This window comes from Oreochromis aureus, linkage group 10, assembly GCF_013358895.1.
Source record: "Oreochromis aureus strain Israel breed Guangdong linkage group 10, ZZ_aureus, whole genome shotgun sequence".
Classification (NCBI taxonomy): domain Eukaryota; kingdom Metazoa; phylum Chordata; class Actinopteri; order Cichliformes; family Cichlidae; genus Oreochromis; species Oreochromis aureus.
The window spans coordinates 35,669,323-35,689,654 of record NC_052951.1 but is presented as its reverse complement, the minus strand read 5'-3'; the positions used below and the strand labels follow the sequence as shown (position 1 = coordinate 35,689,654).

The 20,332-nt window shown below is 46.4% G+C and overlaps 1 protein-coding gene across 1 annotated transcript; it reads right to left on the bottom strand.

The window, feature by feature from the left end:
- Nucleotides 1–79: 79 nt before the first annotated feature.
- On the bottom strand, nt 80–20,246 carry prob1 (proline-rich basic protein 1). The gene is made up of 5 exons (XM_039618715.1): nt 20,193–20,246; nt 4,111–4,489; nt 3,927–4,019; nt 3,649–3,856; nt 80–2,178 (listed from the first exon to the last, which is right to left on the bottom strand). The coding sequence occupies exons 2-5, from the start codon at nt 4,477–4,479 to the stop codon at nt 806–808; spliced, it is 2,043 nt and encodes a 680-aa protein (XP_039474649.1). The 5' UTR covers nt 4,480–4,489; nt 20,193–20,246; the 3' UTR covers nt 80–805.
- Nucleotides 20,247–20,332: the final 86 nt, after the last annotated feature.

Here is a 20,332-nt window from a genome sequence, read left to right as displayed (position 1 = left end):
ACACACACTCCAGCTAATCACCTGTCCCTCACTGTGATGTCATAGCTTCATACACAAATAATGGCCAACAAACTAAAAGGAAATGGAACTGTTGATTTTATTACAGTTTAAGCTGCACTTCACCTTTTTTACCATGGCAACAACATCGATGGCCGACTGCAATGCTTTTCAGATACATCAGATCACAAAATCAGAATAAAGTTAATTAGATACAGGTATGTTCCAAATAAAGTCCACCTGAGGAAGTCACGTGACTTCAACAGGTTTCCGATGGCAGTATCTTTAGTTACATGACTTTAATCATGACTCCATATCGTTAGTGTACACTTTCACTCGTGCTCTCACTCGTGTTTAGAGGGTCAAAGATGGAGGGCTGGGTTAAAATCAGATTCAGAACAGTACAGGTGAGCATCAGCATTGGCTGTCCCATAAAAAATTGTGCCATTGCATAAAAACAAGAGAGAGTGCAGTGAGAAAATCACATAGGTTTTAAAAATGTGTTGATCAATATTAGCCAATACTGGTCAGTATTAATCAGTATGAATCAATCAATATTAAGTTTGTATTTTTTAACATAAGCAGTTGGACTGACTGGTTCCTAGTACAAGTCCCAGTTTGTCTCCAGTATTGGTGTGTTTTGTTTTCTTTGAGTGAATTTGATGTTTTTTCTTTTTACAATGTTTCAATCAATAATCAATAAATGTTTTTGCTGATTGTGTGTTTGTGATGAAAAGTACAAAACTCAAACATGTGATATCACAGAGTGCAAACAAATACAAATCAATATCAAAGCAATGATCAATGATCAGTGATGACCAGACAAAGTGTGTGTGATGTCATCGCTGTGCTGTTGGTTTGACGCCATCACAGTGACAGGAAGGCCGTAAAATGAGGACACGCCCACTGCTCGCTGGAACGGCATCACTGAGAGCAACATGGGGTTAGTGGCGCCCACCTGGATCACAGTGGGGGCGGGGTTAGCACAGGCCACTGGGAACATGGCAGCACTGGAGGCGGAGCCAGCTAGAGGTAAGAACACCTGGAAGAACTGTCCAGTTTCTGGATCCAGGAGCATCTTCCTCTGATGCTGCAGGCACGTGTCAGCATAGAAGAACCGCGCACTTTTAGGGTCTAACATCAGTTGACATGGGGCGGGAACTCTGACGAAGGCTCCAGGTGCTGCAGCAGAGCCCAACACATCGACAAGGAAGTCCCCAGATACCTGTGCAGGTAAGAGACTGGGAACGCTGCACAGAAACGGCTGTGGATGCAGGTGTTGCTGCTGAAGCTCTGGTTGGTTCTGGCTCGGAGGCGTTGCTGTCCCGCTCAGACCCTCTCGCTCTCGTTGTGTTTTGGTCGGGTCCACTTGTTCAGAGAAGTTTCCCGTTTGCTGGTTCTGGAACTCCTCGGACCTACAGGGCAGGTGGATGCTTGGACCAGGTGTGGACTGCTGGGTCTGGATGTAGCTCAAAGGGGTGTGGACATAGCCAGCCTTCCCCAAGTGAGGGTGCAGGCTGCTGGGTAAGGGGATCTGCAGGAGGTGCTGGGAGGAGCCAGGGGCAGACGGAGAGGACACACCCAGGATGGAGCTCTGTTCCTGAGCACCGAGCAGTGGCCGGGTGCCCTGGTGGGAAGGTGGAGTCACAGCTCTCGCTGATGGGTTGGGCTTCAAAGTGGGTGGGTCTAAGTGCTCTAAACCTCGGCTGATAATCGGCTCACTTCCTCGTCTCTGCTGTGTCATCGGCTGTCTGGATGATTTACTCTGCTTCTTGTCTTGTGATTGGCTGAAAGACACAGCAACCTTGGAGAAGTGACCTTTGACCCCCACAGCCTGCTGGTAAGTGGGGGGAGGGCTATCCTCCTGGCCAACTGTTTTGCAGCTTGTTGACTTGTTGTCTCGTGACGCAGCTGATGTGGCAAATGAGTGGCCGTATGTGTGTTTAACTAAACTCCTCACGTCTCTCACCACGTGAACCGGAGCTCTGACCCCGCCTCCTCCTGTCTGATGCTCCAGAGGCAGGACAGGTGATACCTCCAGATTCTTCTTCAGGTTGTACTGTTCCACCTGCATCTTTTTCGACAGCACGTTCTTAATGAGGCAGGATGCCATCTTTGTTTTGGTTTCATCCAGAGAAAACGACTTCTGAAGACGCTGTGAGTTTCCTCCAGTCAGGAGCCCTGAAACCATCAGAAACTTCATCAGACTCAGATTCTTCATCTTTCATCATCAATAGAACAAAAACAAAGAAGTGTATTAATAATAATAATACTCAGTAGAAGACTTGCACCTTTTCGACAGACACGTTGAGGAAGCGTATGAGGCTTTGGTTTTCATGGCTTGCGGCGCACATTAACCGTTTTCTTCATGCAACCAATAGAAATGCAGAACGTCATGGAGGGGGCATGTATACTCATGAAGACCCCAACAATGATGCAGTACAGGCAGAACACAAACTTTGAGCTCCTTGCTCAGTAAAGCACGTGTCGCGTCTATTGTGAATCAGGGATCTCAATCATGCAAAAATCCTTGTAAATTATATCCTGACCATCACTTGACTCAAGGCCATGACTTCATGTCTATACTTGAAAACGAGATTGTAGTCTCAATGAGACTTTTAACTGCATAAATAAAGGACTGATGCAAAAAGAAAGCTCTCGTTAGACACAGTCTGACATTCTGGAAACACCACAGCTAGTTGTTGTGTGGAAGTCGTTAACTCTGATGGGATGTGATCCAATATCATGCTGTGCTACCTGGCGATTGAAGAAGTTTTATCCAGTTAAAATCAGAATATTAAATTATTTTCTAAGAGGTTTGTTTCTGAGGTTAGGGTGATGTTGGAGGACCAACAAGACAACGGGTTCGAGCTAAGTTGTAGTTTCTGAGATTTTCTTCAGTTTGCAGGGAACTATGTAGCAGTGTGTAAGACTGCCAGTGTTATTTTACACTCAGGCCTCTCTGCCATGTCAACCCACGGCACATCAATAACACCACAGAGTGGTATCAGCTTGTCGGTGTTGTGGTGCACAGCTCAGCAAGGCCCAAAAAGTTGGGATGGAGGAACAAAGGCTGGAAGAGTAAGTGGTACTAAGCAGAGACAGTAAGAGATTTCAGAGCTAATCAGGTCAGGCATGATTGGGTATAAAGAGAAGACATTTCCCACTCTGCTGGAGTCTACACAGCTGAGTGTTTATTTTTTGTTCTTTTGTGAATAAAATGTGTGTTAATGAGTAAGTCGTTGCATTTCACACAGCTTCCCAACGTTTCAGCATTGGGGCTGTTTTTGCTTTCTGCGTTCGCCAACCAAAGCCAGCATGCCGTTAGCTAATGACACAAATCAGCTGAGGGGGAGCGTTTACTTCCTGTCAGATTAAATACATGCCTCCCTCTGTTCAGGGATCTGATTAGTGGATACAAACTAGTTCCTACATTACAGTGAGACTTGGCTGGACCAGTTTCTCTTTATCATGGAAAGGATCATGTGATCATGCCTCTCTGCTTTTTGTCTCAGACACTTTGTCCAAACTGACGCTGACGACCTGAACCAGTGAATATGATCAATGACAGTTTATTTTGTCAGTGCTCCCCAAGGTGGAGGGCGGGCGGTCCTGTTTCCTGAGCTTGTTGACAGGTAGACGTGCTGTTACCTTGGCCAGCCCCTGCAATCAGGCCCTTGTAGACCCCGTAGCTCTCAACATCACTGCTGGTATTTGAGGTGGCGTGAAAGGAGGTGGGCATACTGTGTTGCCGTAGTAATAGTTCAGGCCGTGAACGAGTAGTGGGACGCAGCAGCTCATTAGCTGACGCATCGTTGTTAATTCCTCTGCCCTCAGCAGGAACATCCTTCAGTATCACCTGGACAGGTAGACCAACAGGTGAGCAAACAGTTAAAGTGGCAGAATGCCTGTAGTTTATCAGTGTTTACCTGTTCAGCGCTGTCCTCGCCGTCCTTCTTCTTCTTCAGGTGAATCTGCCGTTTAGGCACCATCTTTAGCCCCTCTGCATCCTGACCTTTTACCTGGACGACAGGAAACAAATGCTGCGGGTAAAGCTGAAACTGGGCCCCACACGTACCTTCATCTATCCAGCTGATGATGATGACCGTGCACCTGTGTCTCTATGGTGATGTCAACACACTCAAAGCCACTCTCTGGATCAGACGTTTCATCATCTGATTGGATGAGGACAGAGGGAGAGAAGTGGAGTGAGAGATCTTCCTCCGACCAGTCGCTGACACTCCCCTCGTCTTCCACCTCCTCGTCTGCCTCGGAGCAATGTGTGGAGCAGAAGTCCAGGTAATCTGCCTCACCTGTGCAGGTGAACTCAGAGCTCTTCTCTGCAGGAACTAGACAACAAAGTGGAAGGATTTGTGCCTCAGCAGTTTGATGAGGCAGCACATCGGCTTCAGGGCAGCGGTGAGCGCTGAGGAAGATGCCCCGCCCACCTCCTCCTCTTGTTGTGTCCTCGTGGCCACTCATGATTGTGTCTCTGGAGGATGCACAGACAAACATGGAGACATTAATGAAGCAGTTTGAATGACATGATGAGTTCCTACTGAGTTCACAGTGCTCCATGATTTAATCCCACTCAGTTCTAGTGATCCATGATCACCATCCAAGGAAAAGCCTCAATCTTAAATCCATGAAGCGGTCCCGGTTACTCGGGTCATTAATAAACTAAAGCTGTCCTGGCCTGTGTGAGTTCCCCCAGAGCTGGGGTTCAGAGGTGATTTCTCCTTAAATTGCTGGCTGTCTGAGTGGTGTCCCAGAAACGATGTGGGCTTCATAGATAATTGGCAAACCTTCTGGAGGAAACCTGGTCTTGTTAGGAGAGACGGCATCCATCCCACTTTGGATGGAGCAGCTCTCATTTCTAGAAATATGGACCAATTTATTAAACCCCCCAAAATATGACTATCCAGAGTTGGGACCAGGAAGCAGAGTTGCAGTCTTACACGCCTCTCTGCAGCTTCTCTCCTCCTGCTTCCCCCCCAAAAACCCATCTCCATTGAGACTGTGTCAGCTCCCAAACAGACAAAAAACAAACTAAAACCAGCAACAAACAACTTAAACATAAAAATCACAAAGAAAGAACAATACAGTATCCACATCTGAACCAAAGAGTAAAACAGTGAAATGTGGATTATTAAATATTAGGTCTCTCTCCTCCAAGTCTCTGTTGGTACATGACTTAATAATTGATCAACAAATCGATTTACTCTGCCTTACAGAAACCTGGTTGCAGCAGGATGATTATGTTAGTTTAAATGAATCAACACCCCGAGTCATTCTAACTACCAGAAACCTCGAAGCACAGGCCGAGGGGGCGGTGTGGCAGCAATTTTTCACACCAGCCTATTAATCAACCAAAGACCAAGACAGACTTTTAATTCATTTGAAAGCCTGATGTTTAGCCTCGTCCACCCCAGCTGTAAAACTCAGAAACCAGTCTTACTTGTTATCATCTATCGTCCACCTGGGCCTTACACAGAGTTTCTCTCTGATTTCTCAGACTTTTTATCTGATTTAGTGCTCAGCTCAGATAAAATAATTATTGTGGGTGATTTTAACATCCATGTAGATGCTAAAATGACAGCCTCAACATCGCATTTAATCTGTTATTAGACTCAATTGGCTTCTCTCAAAATGTAAAAGAACCCACCCACCACTTTAATCACACTCTAGATCTTGTTTTAACATATGGCATAGAAACTGAACATTTAACAGTGTTTCTGAAAACCCTCTGCTGTCTGATCATTTCCTGATAACATTTACATTTACAATAATTGATTACACAGCAGTGGAGAGTAGACTTTATCACAGTAGATGTCTTTCTGAAAGTGCTGTAACTAAGTTTAAGAATATAATCCACCCACTGTTATCATCTTCAATGCCCTGTACCAACACAGAGCAGAGGAGCTATCTGAACGCTACTCCAACAGAGGTCGATCATCTTGTTAATAATTTTACCTCCTCACTACGCACGACTCTGGATACTGTAGCTCCTGTGAAAACTAAGGCCTCAAATCAGAAGTACCTGACTCCGTGGTATAATTCTCAAACACGTAGCCTAAAGCAGATAACTCGTAAGCTGGAGAGGAAATGGCGTGTCACAAATTTAGAGGATCATCATTTAGCCTGGAGAAATAGTTTGTTGCTTTATAAGAAAGCCCTCCAAAAGCCAGAACATCTTACTATTCATCACTGATTGAAGAAAATAAGAACAACCCCAGGTTTCTCTTCAGCACTGTAGCCAGGCTGACAAACAGTCAGAGCTCTACTGAGCCAACCATCCCTTTAACGTTAACTAGTAATGACTTCATGAACTTCTTCACAAATAAAATTTTTATCATTAGAGAAAGAATTACCAATAATCATCCCACAGATGTAATATTATCTACAGCTACTTTTAGTACCATTGATGTTAAGTTAGACTCTTTTTCTCCAATTGATCTTTCTGAGTTAACTTCAATAATTAATTCCTCCAAACCATCAACGTGTCTTTTAGACCCCATTCCTACAAAACTGCTCAAAGAAGTCCTGCCATTAATTAATGCTTCAATCTTAAATATGATCAACCTATCTCTAATAATCGGCTATGTACCACAGGCCTTCAAGCTGGCTGTAGTTAAACCTTTACTCAAAAAGCATCTCTAGACCCAGCTGTCTTAGCTAATTATAGGCCAATCTCCAACCTTCCTTTCATATCAAACATCCTTGAAAGAGTAGTTGTCAAACAGCTAACAGATCATCTGCAGAGGAATGGCTTATTTGAAGAGTTTCAGTCAGGTTTCAGAGCTCATCACAGCACAGAAACAGCTTTAGTGAAGGTTACAAATGATCTTCTTATGGCCTCTGACAGTGGACTCATCTCTGTGCTTGTCCTGCTAGACCTCAGTGCTGCGTTTGTGGTGAGAAGTGTAAATAAAATGGCTGTGAATGTTGATCTGTGGTTCCGCCGTGCCTTATTCCCACCACACTGGTGCCAAAACCCAGGAGGCGGCACGGCGGGCCTACAACTGAGCCGGAGGAGAGAGGATATGGCCCAGATGGGGGCCAAGATGGCAGCCGCACAGCGGGAGCAGGCAGCGGAGGTGAGCCATCAGCGGGAAGAGCTGTGGGCCGGGAGCGAGCGCCACTTGGAGAGAATGGTGGAGCTGGCAACGCTGCTCGAGGCCTGGGCGACACCGCCGCTGCCACCCCGCCAGGGTCGCCTGATAGTGGGGAAGCGGTGGAGGAGCCGCGTGGGGCATCTCGGGAGCCGGAAGTGGTGGACGAGGGGCGTGGGGGTCCACACCTGCCGGAGGAGGGGAGCAGCTGGGTGAAGGGCTGTTCCTGCCGGGAGTGGTAGAGGATCCGCTCAAACCGGAGGCGCCGGACGAGGGGAGCGAGGGTCTGTGGCGGCTGGAGGAAGAGGAGCCGCGCGAGGGGCTGCTGGAGCCGGGAGTTGTGGTGTTGGCAGCGGTGACGGAGGAGCAGCGGGAGGGGCTGCTGGAGCCGGGAGCAGCGGCGGCCGCAGTGACGGAAAAGCCGCTCCCGCCAGCAGTGGAGGAGCCGCTCCAGCCGGGAGAGGTGGAGAAACCGGGAGGGGAGACGGCGGTCCCTGTGCCAGGGGAGACGGCGGTCCCTGTGCCAGGGGAGTCTGCTCGACCTGGGCCTGAGGTCGAGGATCGAGCTACCCCGGAGCGTCAGGTGCCGGCCCAGTCGCCCGGGGGGAGGGGCTCACTACCGGGCCGGCGGGGTCGTGCCGGCTTGCCAGGTAGCCGGCCTTCGGACCAGTTTCGCCGCTGCCGCTGGAGGCGTGGCCGACCCCCGGACCAGCCTCGCCGCCACCGCCACTGGAGGCGTGGGCGGCCTCCGCAAGTGACTTTGCCCTGTTCCCAGGTTGGGAACCGGTGGGGTGGGGGAGTAGGTTTGGCCAGATGACTCCCCGGCCTCAATCGGGCGATGGGGGTGTGTGGTGGGGCGTGGTCTGCGGTTCTGTGCAGGGAGGGCGGACGTACCTGCACGGCATCCGTAATCACGCCCGCCGAGTTAAAACACAGGGACTCAGGTGTGTGGGGGTGGTTTTTGTGGTGAGAAGTGTAAATAAAATGGCTCTGAATGTTGATCTGTGGTCCCGCCATGCCTTATTCTCACCACATACATGTAAATGGAGAGTCCTCTTCACACACTAAGGTCAATTATGGTGTTCCACAGGGTTCAGTGCTAGGACCAATTCTGTTTACATTATACATGCTTCCCTTAGGCAGCATCATTAGAAGACATAGCATAAATTTTCACTGCTATGCTGATGACACGCAGCTCTATCTATCCATGAAGCCAGGTAACACACAGCAATTAGTTAAACTGCAGGAATGTCTTAAAGACATAAAGACCTGGATGGCCGCTAACTTTCTGCTTCTTAATTCAGATCAAACTGAGGTTATTGTACTCGGCCCTGAAAATCTTAGAAATATGGTATCTAAGCAGATTCTTACTCTGGATGGCATTACCTTGGCCTCCAGTAATGCTGTGAGGAACCTTGGAGTCATTTTTGACCAGGACATGTCCTTCAACGCACATATTAAACAAATATGTAAGACTGCTTTCTTCCATTTGTGCAACATCTCTAAAGTTAGAAATATCCTGTCTCAGAGTGATGCTGAAAAACTAGTTCATGCATTTATTACTTCCAGGCTGGACTACTGTAATTCATTATTATTAGGATGTCCTAAAAACTCACTGAAAAGCCTTCAGTTAATCCAAAATGCTGCAGCAAGAGTCCTGACAGGGACTAGAAAGAGAGAGCAGATTTCTCCTGTTTTGGCTTCCCTTCATTGACTTCCTGTTAAATCCAGAATTCAAAATCCTGCTCCTCACATACAAGGTCTTAAATAATCAGGCCCCATCTTATCTTAATGACCTTGTAGTACCATATCACCCTATTAGAGCACTTCGCTCTCACACTGCAGGCCTACTTGTTGTTCCTAGAGTATTTAAAAGTAGAATGGGAGGCAGAGCCTTCAGTTTTCAGGCCCCTCTTCTGTGGAACCAGCTTCCAGTTTGGATTCAGGAGACAGACACTATCTCTACTTTCAAGATTAGGCTTCAAACTTTCCTTTTTGCTAAAGCATATAGTTAGGGCTGGACCAGGTGACCCTGAATCCTCCCTTAGTTATGCTGCAATAGACGTAGGCTGCCGGGGATTCCCATGATGCATTGAGTTTTTCCTTTCCAGTCACCTTTCTCACTCACTGTCACGGTTCTGGGTCACCTTGACCCAGCTTCTTCAGTTCTTTATATTTTGGCATGTTTCTATAGTGTTGTTTATTGTTCTAGATTAAGTGCAGCATCTTCTGCCTCCTTGTAAGTTGTTTCTGGTTTCCTGTTTTACTTTGGAGGTTCGTGTCTGGTGTCAGTGTATTCTGTTTGCTATTCCCCTGTCTCGTCAGCTGTGATTCCTCCCAGGTGTGTTCCCCTCCTGTGCCTCATCCCTTGATTACTGCCGTGTGTATATTTGCCCTGTGTTACCTTTGTCCTCTGTCGTATCGTTGATGTCTACTCACCTTCAGTCTGCACTCTGTTTTCCGTCCGTGTGTATCTGCCTATTAGTGTGTACTTCTCCCAGTTTAGTTTGGTTCACTGTTTACCGGCAACTTGCTAATAAAGCGGTACTTTGAGTTCTACCTCGTCTCACCGAAACCTGCATCTTGGGTCCTCCTCTCCTTGCCTGCCGGTACGCAAACATGACACTCACTATGTGTTAATAGACCTCTCTGCATCGAATCATATCTGTTATTAATCTCTGTCTCTCTTCCACAGCATGTCTTTATCCTGTCTTCCTTCTTTCACCCCAACCGGTCGCAGCAGATGGCCCCGCCCCTCCCTGAGCCTGGTTCTGCCGGAGGTTTCTTCCTGTTAAAAGGGAGTTTTTCCTTCCCACTGTCGCCAAAGTGCTTGCTCATAGGGGTCATATGATTGTTGGGTTTTTCTCTGTACCTATGAAGCGACTTGAGGCGACTTTTGTTGTGATTTGGCGCTATATAAATAAAATTGAATTGAATTGAATTCAGACAATCAGCCAGAAGTATAGAGGCCGGCCAAACACATGATACCTGCCGTCTGAGGAAGGCTGGGACAGGTACGCAGAGCTTCCCTTTATCAGCTCGCTGTCACACTGCGGTGATTCGATTAACGTAAAGGAGGGATCAAGAACCTTTCTGAAACTGGCAGACCTGAGTAATAACTGCAGGTAAAATGGAAACATGGCTTTAAAATCTAACCTCGGTCACAGAGTGATGCTGTACGCTGATCACCATTTATCTGATTTAAATGTCAGTCCATAGTTTCAACATGCAGAGAGGAGCAGAGTGAAGCTCTGCACTGATGATACGCTCGTTTACCTGAATGATGAAGCTGAAACATCAATGATTTAAATTTTACATACAGCTAAAAACTGTTTTACACTTACAGTTGGAACAAGTGCGAAATATGTAGAAGAATAAATCAGGTTCAGTCATGAATAATAACCCAGTAAAGGTGAGAGTTAGCATGTCCTTACCTGAAATTAGCTTAGTGTTAAACTCCAGACAGGACCAGGATCAGGACCGGGATCAGGATCAGGATCAGGATCATGTCCTGCTGTCAAACATTCAAGATCAAACTTGGTTCGGACTTCTTCAGGAACGCCTAGTCCTGGTTCTGGTCCTGGTCCGGGTTCGGGTTAAAGCTGAAGGGTGTGGTCCTGGTCCAGGAGTTTAAACCCAATTAAAAGAGATTTTCAAAGTTTTCAGACTCAGAAATGTGGCTGAGAGAAAGTTTTGGAGCAGCTGGTGAGTTTGATGTGAACAGCAGCTCAGTGTGGGGCGAGCCACAGCGCCTGTGGGAGAGAGAGTGTTGCTGACAGGCTGCAGGGAGAGCGAGAGATAAACAGAGAGAGCGGGGCGGTGTCGGGCTGCAGGTTTCTATTTCAGGAGGTGAGTGACAGACGAGGCTGCAGCTCCGTGCACCAGCTTTGACCCGGGGCGTCATCACAGCGCGGCAACCAAAACAGCCAAACCCGACAACAGAAGCTCCGTTACAGTGAAACACTTTATGAAGACACAAAATAATGAAAATGACTGCTGGACAGGAACAAACATAAACTTTTATTTTGAAATCAAACGGTTCCAAACTTTTGTTTTGAAAACAAACAGTTTGCTCCTGTAAACCACAGTGTGATGTGTCGGCGCTCCTGCTTGAGGTTTGTGTCCAGAAACAACGACAAACGTCTGCTTTAAGCTGGGGACAGAAAAAATAATCAGAGTTATGATCTGAATTCTGCCCTGAGCTGTAACTGCACAACACTGAGTAAACAATACAGCGGAGCTCAGTGTTTATGTAACCGGTTTCTGCTTCATCCCGCTGCAACAGTTCGGCCCAGATAGACTCCTCGACTCTGCGTTGTGTTGTGTTTTTAAGAAGACAAGGAGTCTCTGATCGATGCCACTTTATTTCCTGAATGGAAACAACGGTGTTTTATCAGTGCACAGGCTCGCCACACACCACTCCGCACAGCACACTCTCGTATGGCTACGGCAGACTGGCAGCGATTACTGCAGCAATATTACAATTTCTAATGTACAATAAAATAACAGCAACAACAAATGATGTACCTCAATGGAAACAACGGTGTTTTATCAGTGCACAGGCTCGCCACACACCACTCCACACAGCACACTACGGCAGAACATCCCATTAACATTCCGCTTTAGCATACAGTTTTACACAATAATAAACAAATGAAAAGTACATAAAACTGGTGTTGGACATGTGTCCACTGAGCACTTATTACACTCGGTGCCCATCAGCTAATCAAACATGTTTTATGTGTCTGTACTACTTAGCTATATATCGTGTGCGGAACAATACAACTCACCTCTTGTATGGCTACGGCAGACTGGCAGCGATTACTGCAGCCAGCCACACCGAGAGGGGGGGCGCTGTTTCCCCCATTACACTGACATTTGTGGCAAGTGGAATAATATCACATAAACACTGTTACATTCCCCCCTGCTGAATTCCACTTGCACACTCAAATAAACAAACACCACAAACAAAATAACACCCTTAAAAAAAACAGGTACACCATAATCACCATAACACAAACAGAGGACAAAAACCCAATAATCCTCAAAAAAAGGAACAAGATAAGAAAAAAAATCCAATAGCTAATACACAGCTATCAACATGTGATAAATCTATTCAGCAACACCAGGTCGTACAGTCACAAAGAAAATTCAGTCAGAGGACTATTCCCAAAAGAATCAGTAGAAGAAGAAGTTGGCCAGACCCCTTCCAAAAAAGAACAAAATATGCCAGTTACATATTTCATCACATCATAACTGTACGCCACTCTGACACAGAAAAATCAACAACAAATAATCTGTCTCAATTCTAAAGATCAAAGTCCCACTTCAACAACAATAGAATCAACTTGCAGTTATCCAACAATATTCAAACTTTAACAGGTCTCTGGTACATCATTTCAATCAACCTGGAGACAGGCTTAAGTAACCGTCCCACTCTCGATCTAGCACGGGCCCCCACCACCCTGCCAACCTCAGTCGGATCTGCGTTGGGTAGAACAACTGTGGTTGAGACATGACCCTCAATAGCAGCTGCATTGTCTTGGTCACCGTCAGTAGTGGCTGCCAACTCCAAAACAGAGGAGGCATTTACTGGGACCACAGACATAAGCAGGTCAGAATGTTCAGTGTCCCCTCAGTGTCAACAGGGGGAACACTGGTACAGGCAAGCTCTTGATCTACAATGCTGCCTTCTGGTTGAGTAACCTCTGTCATCAGCGAGTCGCTGGACACCGCAGACGGTAAGTCAGACACCCAAGCTCTCGTTCTGTATTCAGCCGTGCCCACCGATGAGTTGCAGACAGCTTCTCTGTCGCATCCAACCATCAGCGAGCCAGACTCAGAAAGCTCATCTCCATCATCCTGAACTGAAGCACCACTGAGAGGGAGGAAGTTCACTGGCATTATCAGGTTGCGGTGCACAACCTTCACTTGCCCTGTGGAATCATCCATCAGCTTAAAGGTGTGACTCTCATCATTTTTGTCAAAAACTGTATAGACAACACTCTCTCAGTGATCAGCAAGTTTTCTTTTGCCACGTCCCTTTTTGTTGGCCAAAAGAACATGATCACCAATCACTACTAGGGCTCCTTGCACCTTCTGGTTGTAGAGGTCCGTGTGACGCTTCAAATTTTTGCGTGCCACCTCCTGCGCCAAATCCATGGCCTCTTTGAGGTCCCTCCTCAATGTCTGGACATATCGATCATAGTCCATGATGTCTTGGTGCTCAATAACAGAGCCAAAGATCACATCAATCGGCAGTCTTGGCACTCTGCCAAACATCAGCAGAAATGGTGCATAACCAGTTGTCTCATGGACCGTACAGTTGTAGGCAAATGTGAGAGCTTTCACCTTTGCTTGGCTCTCGGGGGTAATGCACGAATCATGTTGCCCAAGGTACGGTTCATCCTCTCGCAGGAGCCGTTTCCCATCGGATGGTATGAGGTTGTGTGGGACTTCTGGACACCTGCCACATTCAATAGTTCGGCAATGAGCACACTCTCAAAATTAGCTCCCTGATCCGAGTGCAGACATTTCGGGAAGCCATAGATGCAGAAGTAGTTATGCCAGAGTTGGTGTGCTAGTGCCTTAGCAGACTGATTGGGGCATAGAAAGGCCTGAGCCATCTTAGTAAAGTGGTCTGTGACCACAAGCACGTCTACTGATTTGTTCATCGAATCCTCCGCAGACCAGTTCAAGGGGCTCTGATGTTCTGATGTTCTCCAAAGGTGCTCTCGCCTCTGGCTCAGGTGACTTGCTAACAACACACCTTCTGCAGCATCGTACATACTCTGACACATGTCTGGCCATACCAGGCCAGTAAAATCTTTGTCTGGCCAGATAAAGCGTTCTCTGTTGTCCCTGGTGACCGGCTTCATCGTGGACACCTTTCAGTACAGCGGGTTGCAAGATCGGCAGAACAACATACAGATAAGTCTTAGTCTTTGTGACGGGATTCCTGGAGACTCGATACAGCACACCATCTCTTACAGTCAACTTGTCCCAAGCCTTTAGAAGCCTCTTCGTATCAACCGGTTCATTTGCCCTCTCCCTCCTCGAGGGCCTCTGTCCCCTTTCCACATAGGAGATCACTCTGCACAGCACATCATCACGCCGCTGGTGTCCCACTAGGTCATCATGCGAAAAGGGTTCAGAGCCAGACTGGTTTGGCGTAAGCACAGTCTGAGAGCATTGAGGCAGAAGGAGAGCATGTGGCCACACCCTGGACTCATGGTCACTATGAGCCTGGAAGACAGCTCCCATCTCAGAAGACGTCAGCATTCCAGTCTGTGCAACAGCCGTGCACTGAGAAACAACAGGCTGGTCATTGCTTGAGGCCTTATCAGCTGAGTGAACAGTCCATCTGAAGGCCTCCTGAACCCCACCAGTGGCGACCGCCTCTGCTTCTGCCAGAAGTTCATTATATGGAACCGGTGGGGGGCCCTGGGGTGCAGGAAGGGCTCCCTGCTCAGCGCGTCAGCAACCACATTTTTAGGACCAGGAATGTACTTTATGTCAAACTGGAAAGGCGCTAGCTTTGCGATCCACCTCTGCTCACATGCATCCAGTCTTGGCTTAGAAAGTATGTAAGTGAGAGGGTTATTATCCGTCTATACAGTAAACTGATGACCCCTCAACCAGTGATGGAACTTGTCGCACACCACCCACTTTAATGCAAAGAACTCCAGCCTATGTGCTGGATACTTGGACTGTGCATGATTGAGTGTCTTACTGGCAAAGGCGATCGGTCTTGATGTAGAAGCCCCAGCAGGTACTTGCGACAACACGGCACCAAGGCCACTGCTGGAGGCATCAACAGAGAGCAAAAAGGGCTCCTCAAAATTAGGATGGGCCAGGAGCACTCGATCCAACAAGGCCTGCTTCAGCTCATTGAAAGCTGCCCTGCATTCATCTGTCCAGTCCTCCTCACACAGCTTTGTACACACCAGCCGGTGCTTTCGCCATGAACCACGAGGGCCTTTATCCCCAGATGTCAGCCGAAACAGAGGTTTTGCGATGGATGAGCAGTTCTCAATAAATTGTTGGTAGAACATTACCATCCCCAAAAATGAGCGGACCTTCTGTTGGGACGGAACACTCGAACCCTCTTCCATAAGGTCTGCCTCTGTAAGGGATGTAATGGATGCTATTTTGTCAGGGTCTGACTGTATCCCATCAGCATTTACAATGTGCCCTAAGAATTTCACAGACTGTCTCAGAAAATGGCACTTCTTTGGAGCCAACTTGAGGTTGTGAACCTGGAGGCTCTGGAACACCATATGCAAGCGCTCCAGTGCCAATTCTTCAGTGGGGGCAAAAACCAGAACATCGTCAAGATAGCACAGCACACTGAGGAAGTTCTGATCCCCAAAAATGCCTAGCATCATCCTCATGAAGGTTGCCGGGCTGTTGCACAGTCCTTGTGGCATATGATTATATTCGTACAAACCAAATGGAGATGTAAATGCCGTGTACTTAGGGTCCTCCTCATGCACCTCTACATTATAATAACCCGAAGTCAAGTCCATTGTGGAGAACAATCCATTCCCTCCCAAAGCAGCCAGTGCATCAGCCGGATGCGGGAGTGGGTGAGTATCTTTGACAGTTCTAGCATTAAGCCAGCGAAAGTCATTAGATTCTCAACTCACCGGACTTCTTCCAAACTAAGACCAGTGGTGATGCAAACTCAATGCAAGACTTCCGAATTATTTCCCGTTCCTCCATGTCATTCAGAGCCTGTCTTAGTTTTTCATAATGAGTCGGCGGCACCCGTCGGCATGGCAACCGGAATGGCTTGTCGTCCACAACTCGAATTCGATGTAGGCAGCCGTTAGCCTTGCCGCAATCCAGCTTGTCTCTCGAGAAGATAGACTCAAACTGGGCTATAAGGCCAACCAGTTTCTCTTTGCCAGCCGGCGAAACTGCACATGAATCAATGTCGATATCAGACAGCCCCAGATTTTGCAGCACTGCATGTAAGGGGCTACAACCACTTGTCACCGCCCTCCTGTGAGGGTGAATCATTTGGCAGAGTGGAAACATCGGTGACTAGACTCTGCTCATCATGGCACCAAGCTGAGCCAGTAGATTGCTGCATGTTCTGTTGCAAGTAGGAGCCAGTGGGGCTGAAGTTCTCCACTGCTGCACAGGGGGACACGTCAGCCAACTTCATGTTCCGTTTCAGTGTTATCGGCTTGTCAAAGGGGTTCAGCACTTTCACAGGGAGCCACCCATCACTGTTTAGATGTGCTACAGTTCTCCCAACCATAACTGACCTCGGTCCAGACCTTGACCCGGTGGGCTCTACAACTACAGCACTGCCCACTTCCCCACTATTCATCAGCTGCAGCCTGACAGTTCCCATCAATAGGGTTTTCATTTAACTCAGCCAGGACAGGCTTAGGTGTGAAAGAAAAGCCAGTCTCCCGCGACTTTTCCACCTTCCAGGAAGTAGACGGCCCCGTTGCGGTCGCAGGATAGCAGGAGCTTGGGTCACGGCACCAGTGTAACCGGTTTCTGCTTCATCCCGCTGCAACAGTTCGGCCCAGACAGACTCCTCGACTCTGCGTTGTGTTGTGTTTTTAAGAAGACAAGGAGTCTCTGATCGATCATTGCCACTTTGTTTCCTGAATGGAAACAACGGTGTTTTATCAGTGCACAGGCTCGCCACACACCACTCCGCACAGCACACTATGGCGGAACATCCCATTAACATTAAAACTGGTGTTGGACATGTGTCCACTGAGCACTTATTACACTCGGTGCCCATCAGCTAATCAAACATGTTTTATGTGTCTGTACTACTTAGCTATATCGTGTGCGGAACAATACAACTCACCTCTCGTATGGCTACGGCAGACTGGCAGCGATTACTGCAGCCAGCCACACCGAGAGGGGGGCGCTGTTTCCCCCATTACACTGACATTTGTGGCAAGTGGAATAATACCACATAAACACGGTTACATTTACATCAGGCAAACTTCCCATGATGCAATGCAGTTTGCAGGTATCTGTCTGAGCAGAACAGTTCAGACTGATATGTCATGAGAAACACTTTTTATTTTCCTACTTATGGGAAATAACTAAAGAGTCTGTTGGTGTCCCAGCCCTGTCTGTGAAATGGACCTGCATGAGAGGTTAGCGATCGGGACGCTGCGAAGGAGAAACTGATCCAGGAGAAGGAGCAGCACTCTGCCTCTGAGGCCGCAGAACAAAGACGTTAGCTGATCATGCATGAAGCTCCTCCCACAATATTATACTACATTCCGCGTAATCACAGGATCAATAATCCGTTTAAAAAGTAGAACCAGTTAAACCAGTTTATGCAGAATCTAACCAGATTAACCAGTCTGATCAATACTGAACCAGTTTAGCAAACAGGATTCAGATGCTTTCAAGATGAATCAGTCAGTCTGACTGATGGTTGACCGTGGCTCAAGGGGGTTGGGAAGCGTATCTGCAACCGGAAGGTCGCCGGTTCGATCCCCGGGCTCTCTGTCCTGGTCGTTGTGTCCTTGGGCAAGACACTTTACCCTACCACCTACTGGTGTTGGCCAGAGGGGCCGATGGCGCGATATGGCAGCCTCGCCTCTGTCAGTCTGCCCCAGGGCAGCTGTGGCTACAACAGTAGCTTGCCTCCACCAGTGTGTGAATGTGAGAGTGAATGAATAGTGGCATTGTAAAGCGCTTTGGGTGCCTTGAAAAGCGCTATATGAAATCCAATCCATTATTATTATTATTATTTTTATTATTATTATTATTGAGCTCGGAGGTGACTTCCTGTAACAGTGCTGTTGTTGTCAGGCTGAATGGAGGTGGTTCATGTGGTTTAAAGGCCGAACAGCTCAGGGGTGCAAACAGCTCTGTTAGTCTTTCTTCTGACGCTCCTGTATCTGTTTCCTGTGGGCAGCAGTGGGAACTGAGCGCGGTGTGACGAGTCTGTTATGACGCTTCCTGCTTTCCTGCGAGAGCTGTGCAGTTCATCCAGAGAGGGTAAAGATCAGTCACGGGCAGTCTCAGCTGGAAAACCTGGATGCTGTCCATAGAACATGGATAGAAGGACACCAGCAGCTTTTAAGGACTCTCAGAAAATAAAGTCTCTTGAACCTTAAACCGTGACGCATTCAGACACATTGAATTACACACAGCTGCACATGCAGACCCAGACCCTGACCCTATGCAGGCATCATGCGGGCTATTGCACATCTAACCCTAATTTATTGATATAAACAACAACAGACATGTTTTTTCTCTGAGAAACTAAACTTCATGCCACAGATTTAATTTACTTTTAGTTGTAAATGTAAAAATTGATTTTGCTTTGTTGAATGTTCAAAAGACATTTTTAATAGAAAAACATTTTTTTTTATTTGTAAAGGGCATTAATTCCCAATGCATACTTATTATAATTAATTATAATAATTTCACAGCACACAACACACCACAGTGAACCTGTATATATGAAGACTCTGTTCTCCAAAGGTTTTTGTGCAGCACCACAGTTCATGAATCATTTGATGGTGTGTTTCAGTGTGCAGACTTTGGTCTCCACTGTGATCCTACAGTTTATAATAGGCTGATGAAAGCTTCCTCTAAAATCTAAACTCAGAGACGTGTCTGAATCAGCTCCACGCTGATAACACTGAATCTCTAAGACAGCGGCGATTCTAGGATCAGAGCTTTGGGGGTGCTGAGCACCCAGAGAGCTGCCCAGCCAGGCAAAATAAACTTTACTTGTCACGATGAGACTTCTTCCCCGTCTCTGTCAGTCCCTGCATCCTTAAATGTCTCCAGTTGTCCCGAGTTCCCTCTGACTGTCTCCTTGGTGCATTTAAACCTGTTCCTCCCTGTCCTCATCGTCTGTTGTCTTCATCTCCGCTATCAGTCATCATAATTTTAACATCTCTGTGCAAGTCTGCAAATTTCTTTATTAAATCATAAGATTCTTAAATTCATCAAGTCTCTCTGTGCCTGGGTCCTCGTCACAAAACATGACATCACCGTTTTGTACATTTTAACAAAACCCCCACATTTGTGAAAGAAAAGCAAAACACTATTTTGAGAAGTCTGTAACAAAACCATCAAATCTGATAAAGGTTATTTAAATGATGCTCATAGTGAGTAAGAAGTAAACTGAGTGCATGTTTTGGACAGAGATTCACTTTTAATGTGTGTGTATAATATAATAGAGATACATAAAAAACACTCCCAAAACAGAATAAATTATTACAAAATATTAATAAAAAACTATAAAAATGGAGGCAACTTTGCCTGTGGTAGAATGTATACAATGTATGAAAAAATCTTTACTGCAGATACTAATTTAACTAATTTAATAATACTAATTTTGTGTTGTAAGATTTATGAGTTTCATGCTTTCATAGTGGTACTTGGGAGAGCTTGACATTTTTCTCAGGTGGTACACACTGTAAAAAGTTTGAGAAACACTGATAAGTGATAAGTGTTTCTCTGCCGCATAAGTCTGTATGCGGCAGTCATACAGACAGTCCAAAAGTTGGCCTACGTATTACTGGCTGAGGTTTTAGTAGAGTTGTGGCTGAACCACATAAAAATATATCATTAATTTTAATCTCCCCAATCAATGATAATGTTATGTTGGAATGTTGTTGAAGAGGGTCAAAAATGTTTCAACCCAGTTTGTTTTGCAGATTCTGTATAGCAGCTTTAATATAGGGAGGACACAACTTCCAGACTGTGTGAGTAAAATCAGGTTTTTTCTCTTTGTCAGTTTAACAGTTTCTGTTTTGCCTGTCACTGTTCCCTGTCTGTTTTCTTACCTGGTTCTTCCTGACCTTGTATTTTCTCCTCATGTTCCCCTCTTTCCTCTCTCCCTCTTTGGACTGACAATCATACACAAATAGATTGTATTCAATTAGATGAAAAATTACATTAATATGAAAAAAAAAAATATTAAGATCACTAACAAAAAGTCCTCTCTCAGTGTACTTTCAACCAAAAGGCAAATAACCAAACCACATGAACATCTAATAAAAGATATAAAATATTGAAACACTGATCCAACATTATCCTTTATTGATGGATCATTTGATTTTACACTTTTACCTGAATGTGGCTCCTGTTTTTGAAAAAACTTCCTCATATCCATTATGAACCTGGCTGTCTCTCTCTACACAAACACACACACACACAACAGGAGTTATAAGGTTAATGGGCATTCAGTCAGTTAGCTAGTTAGTATCCAT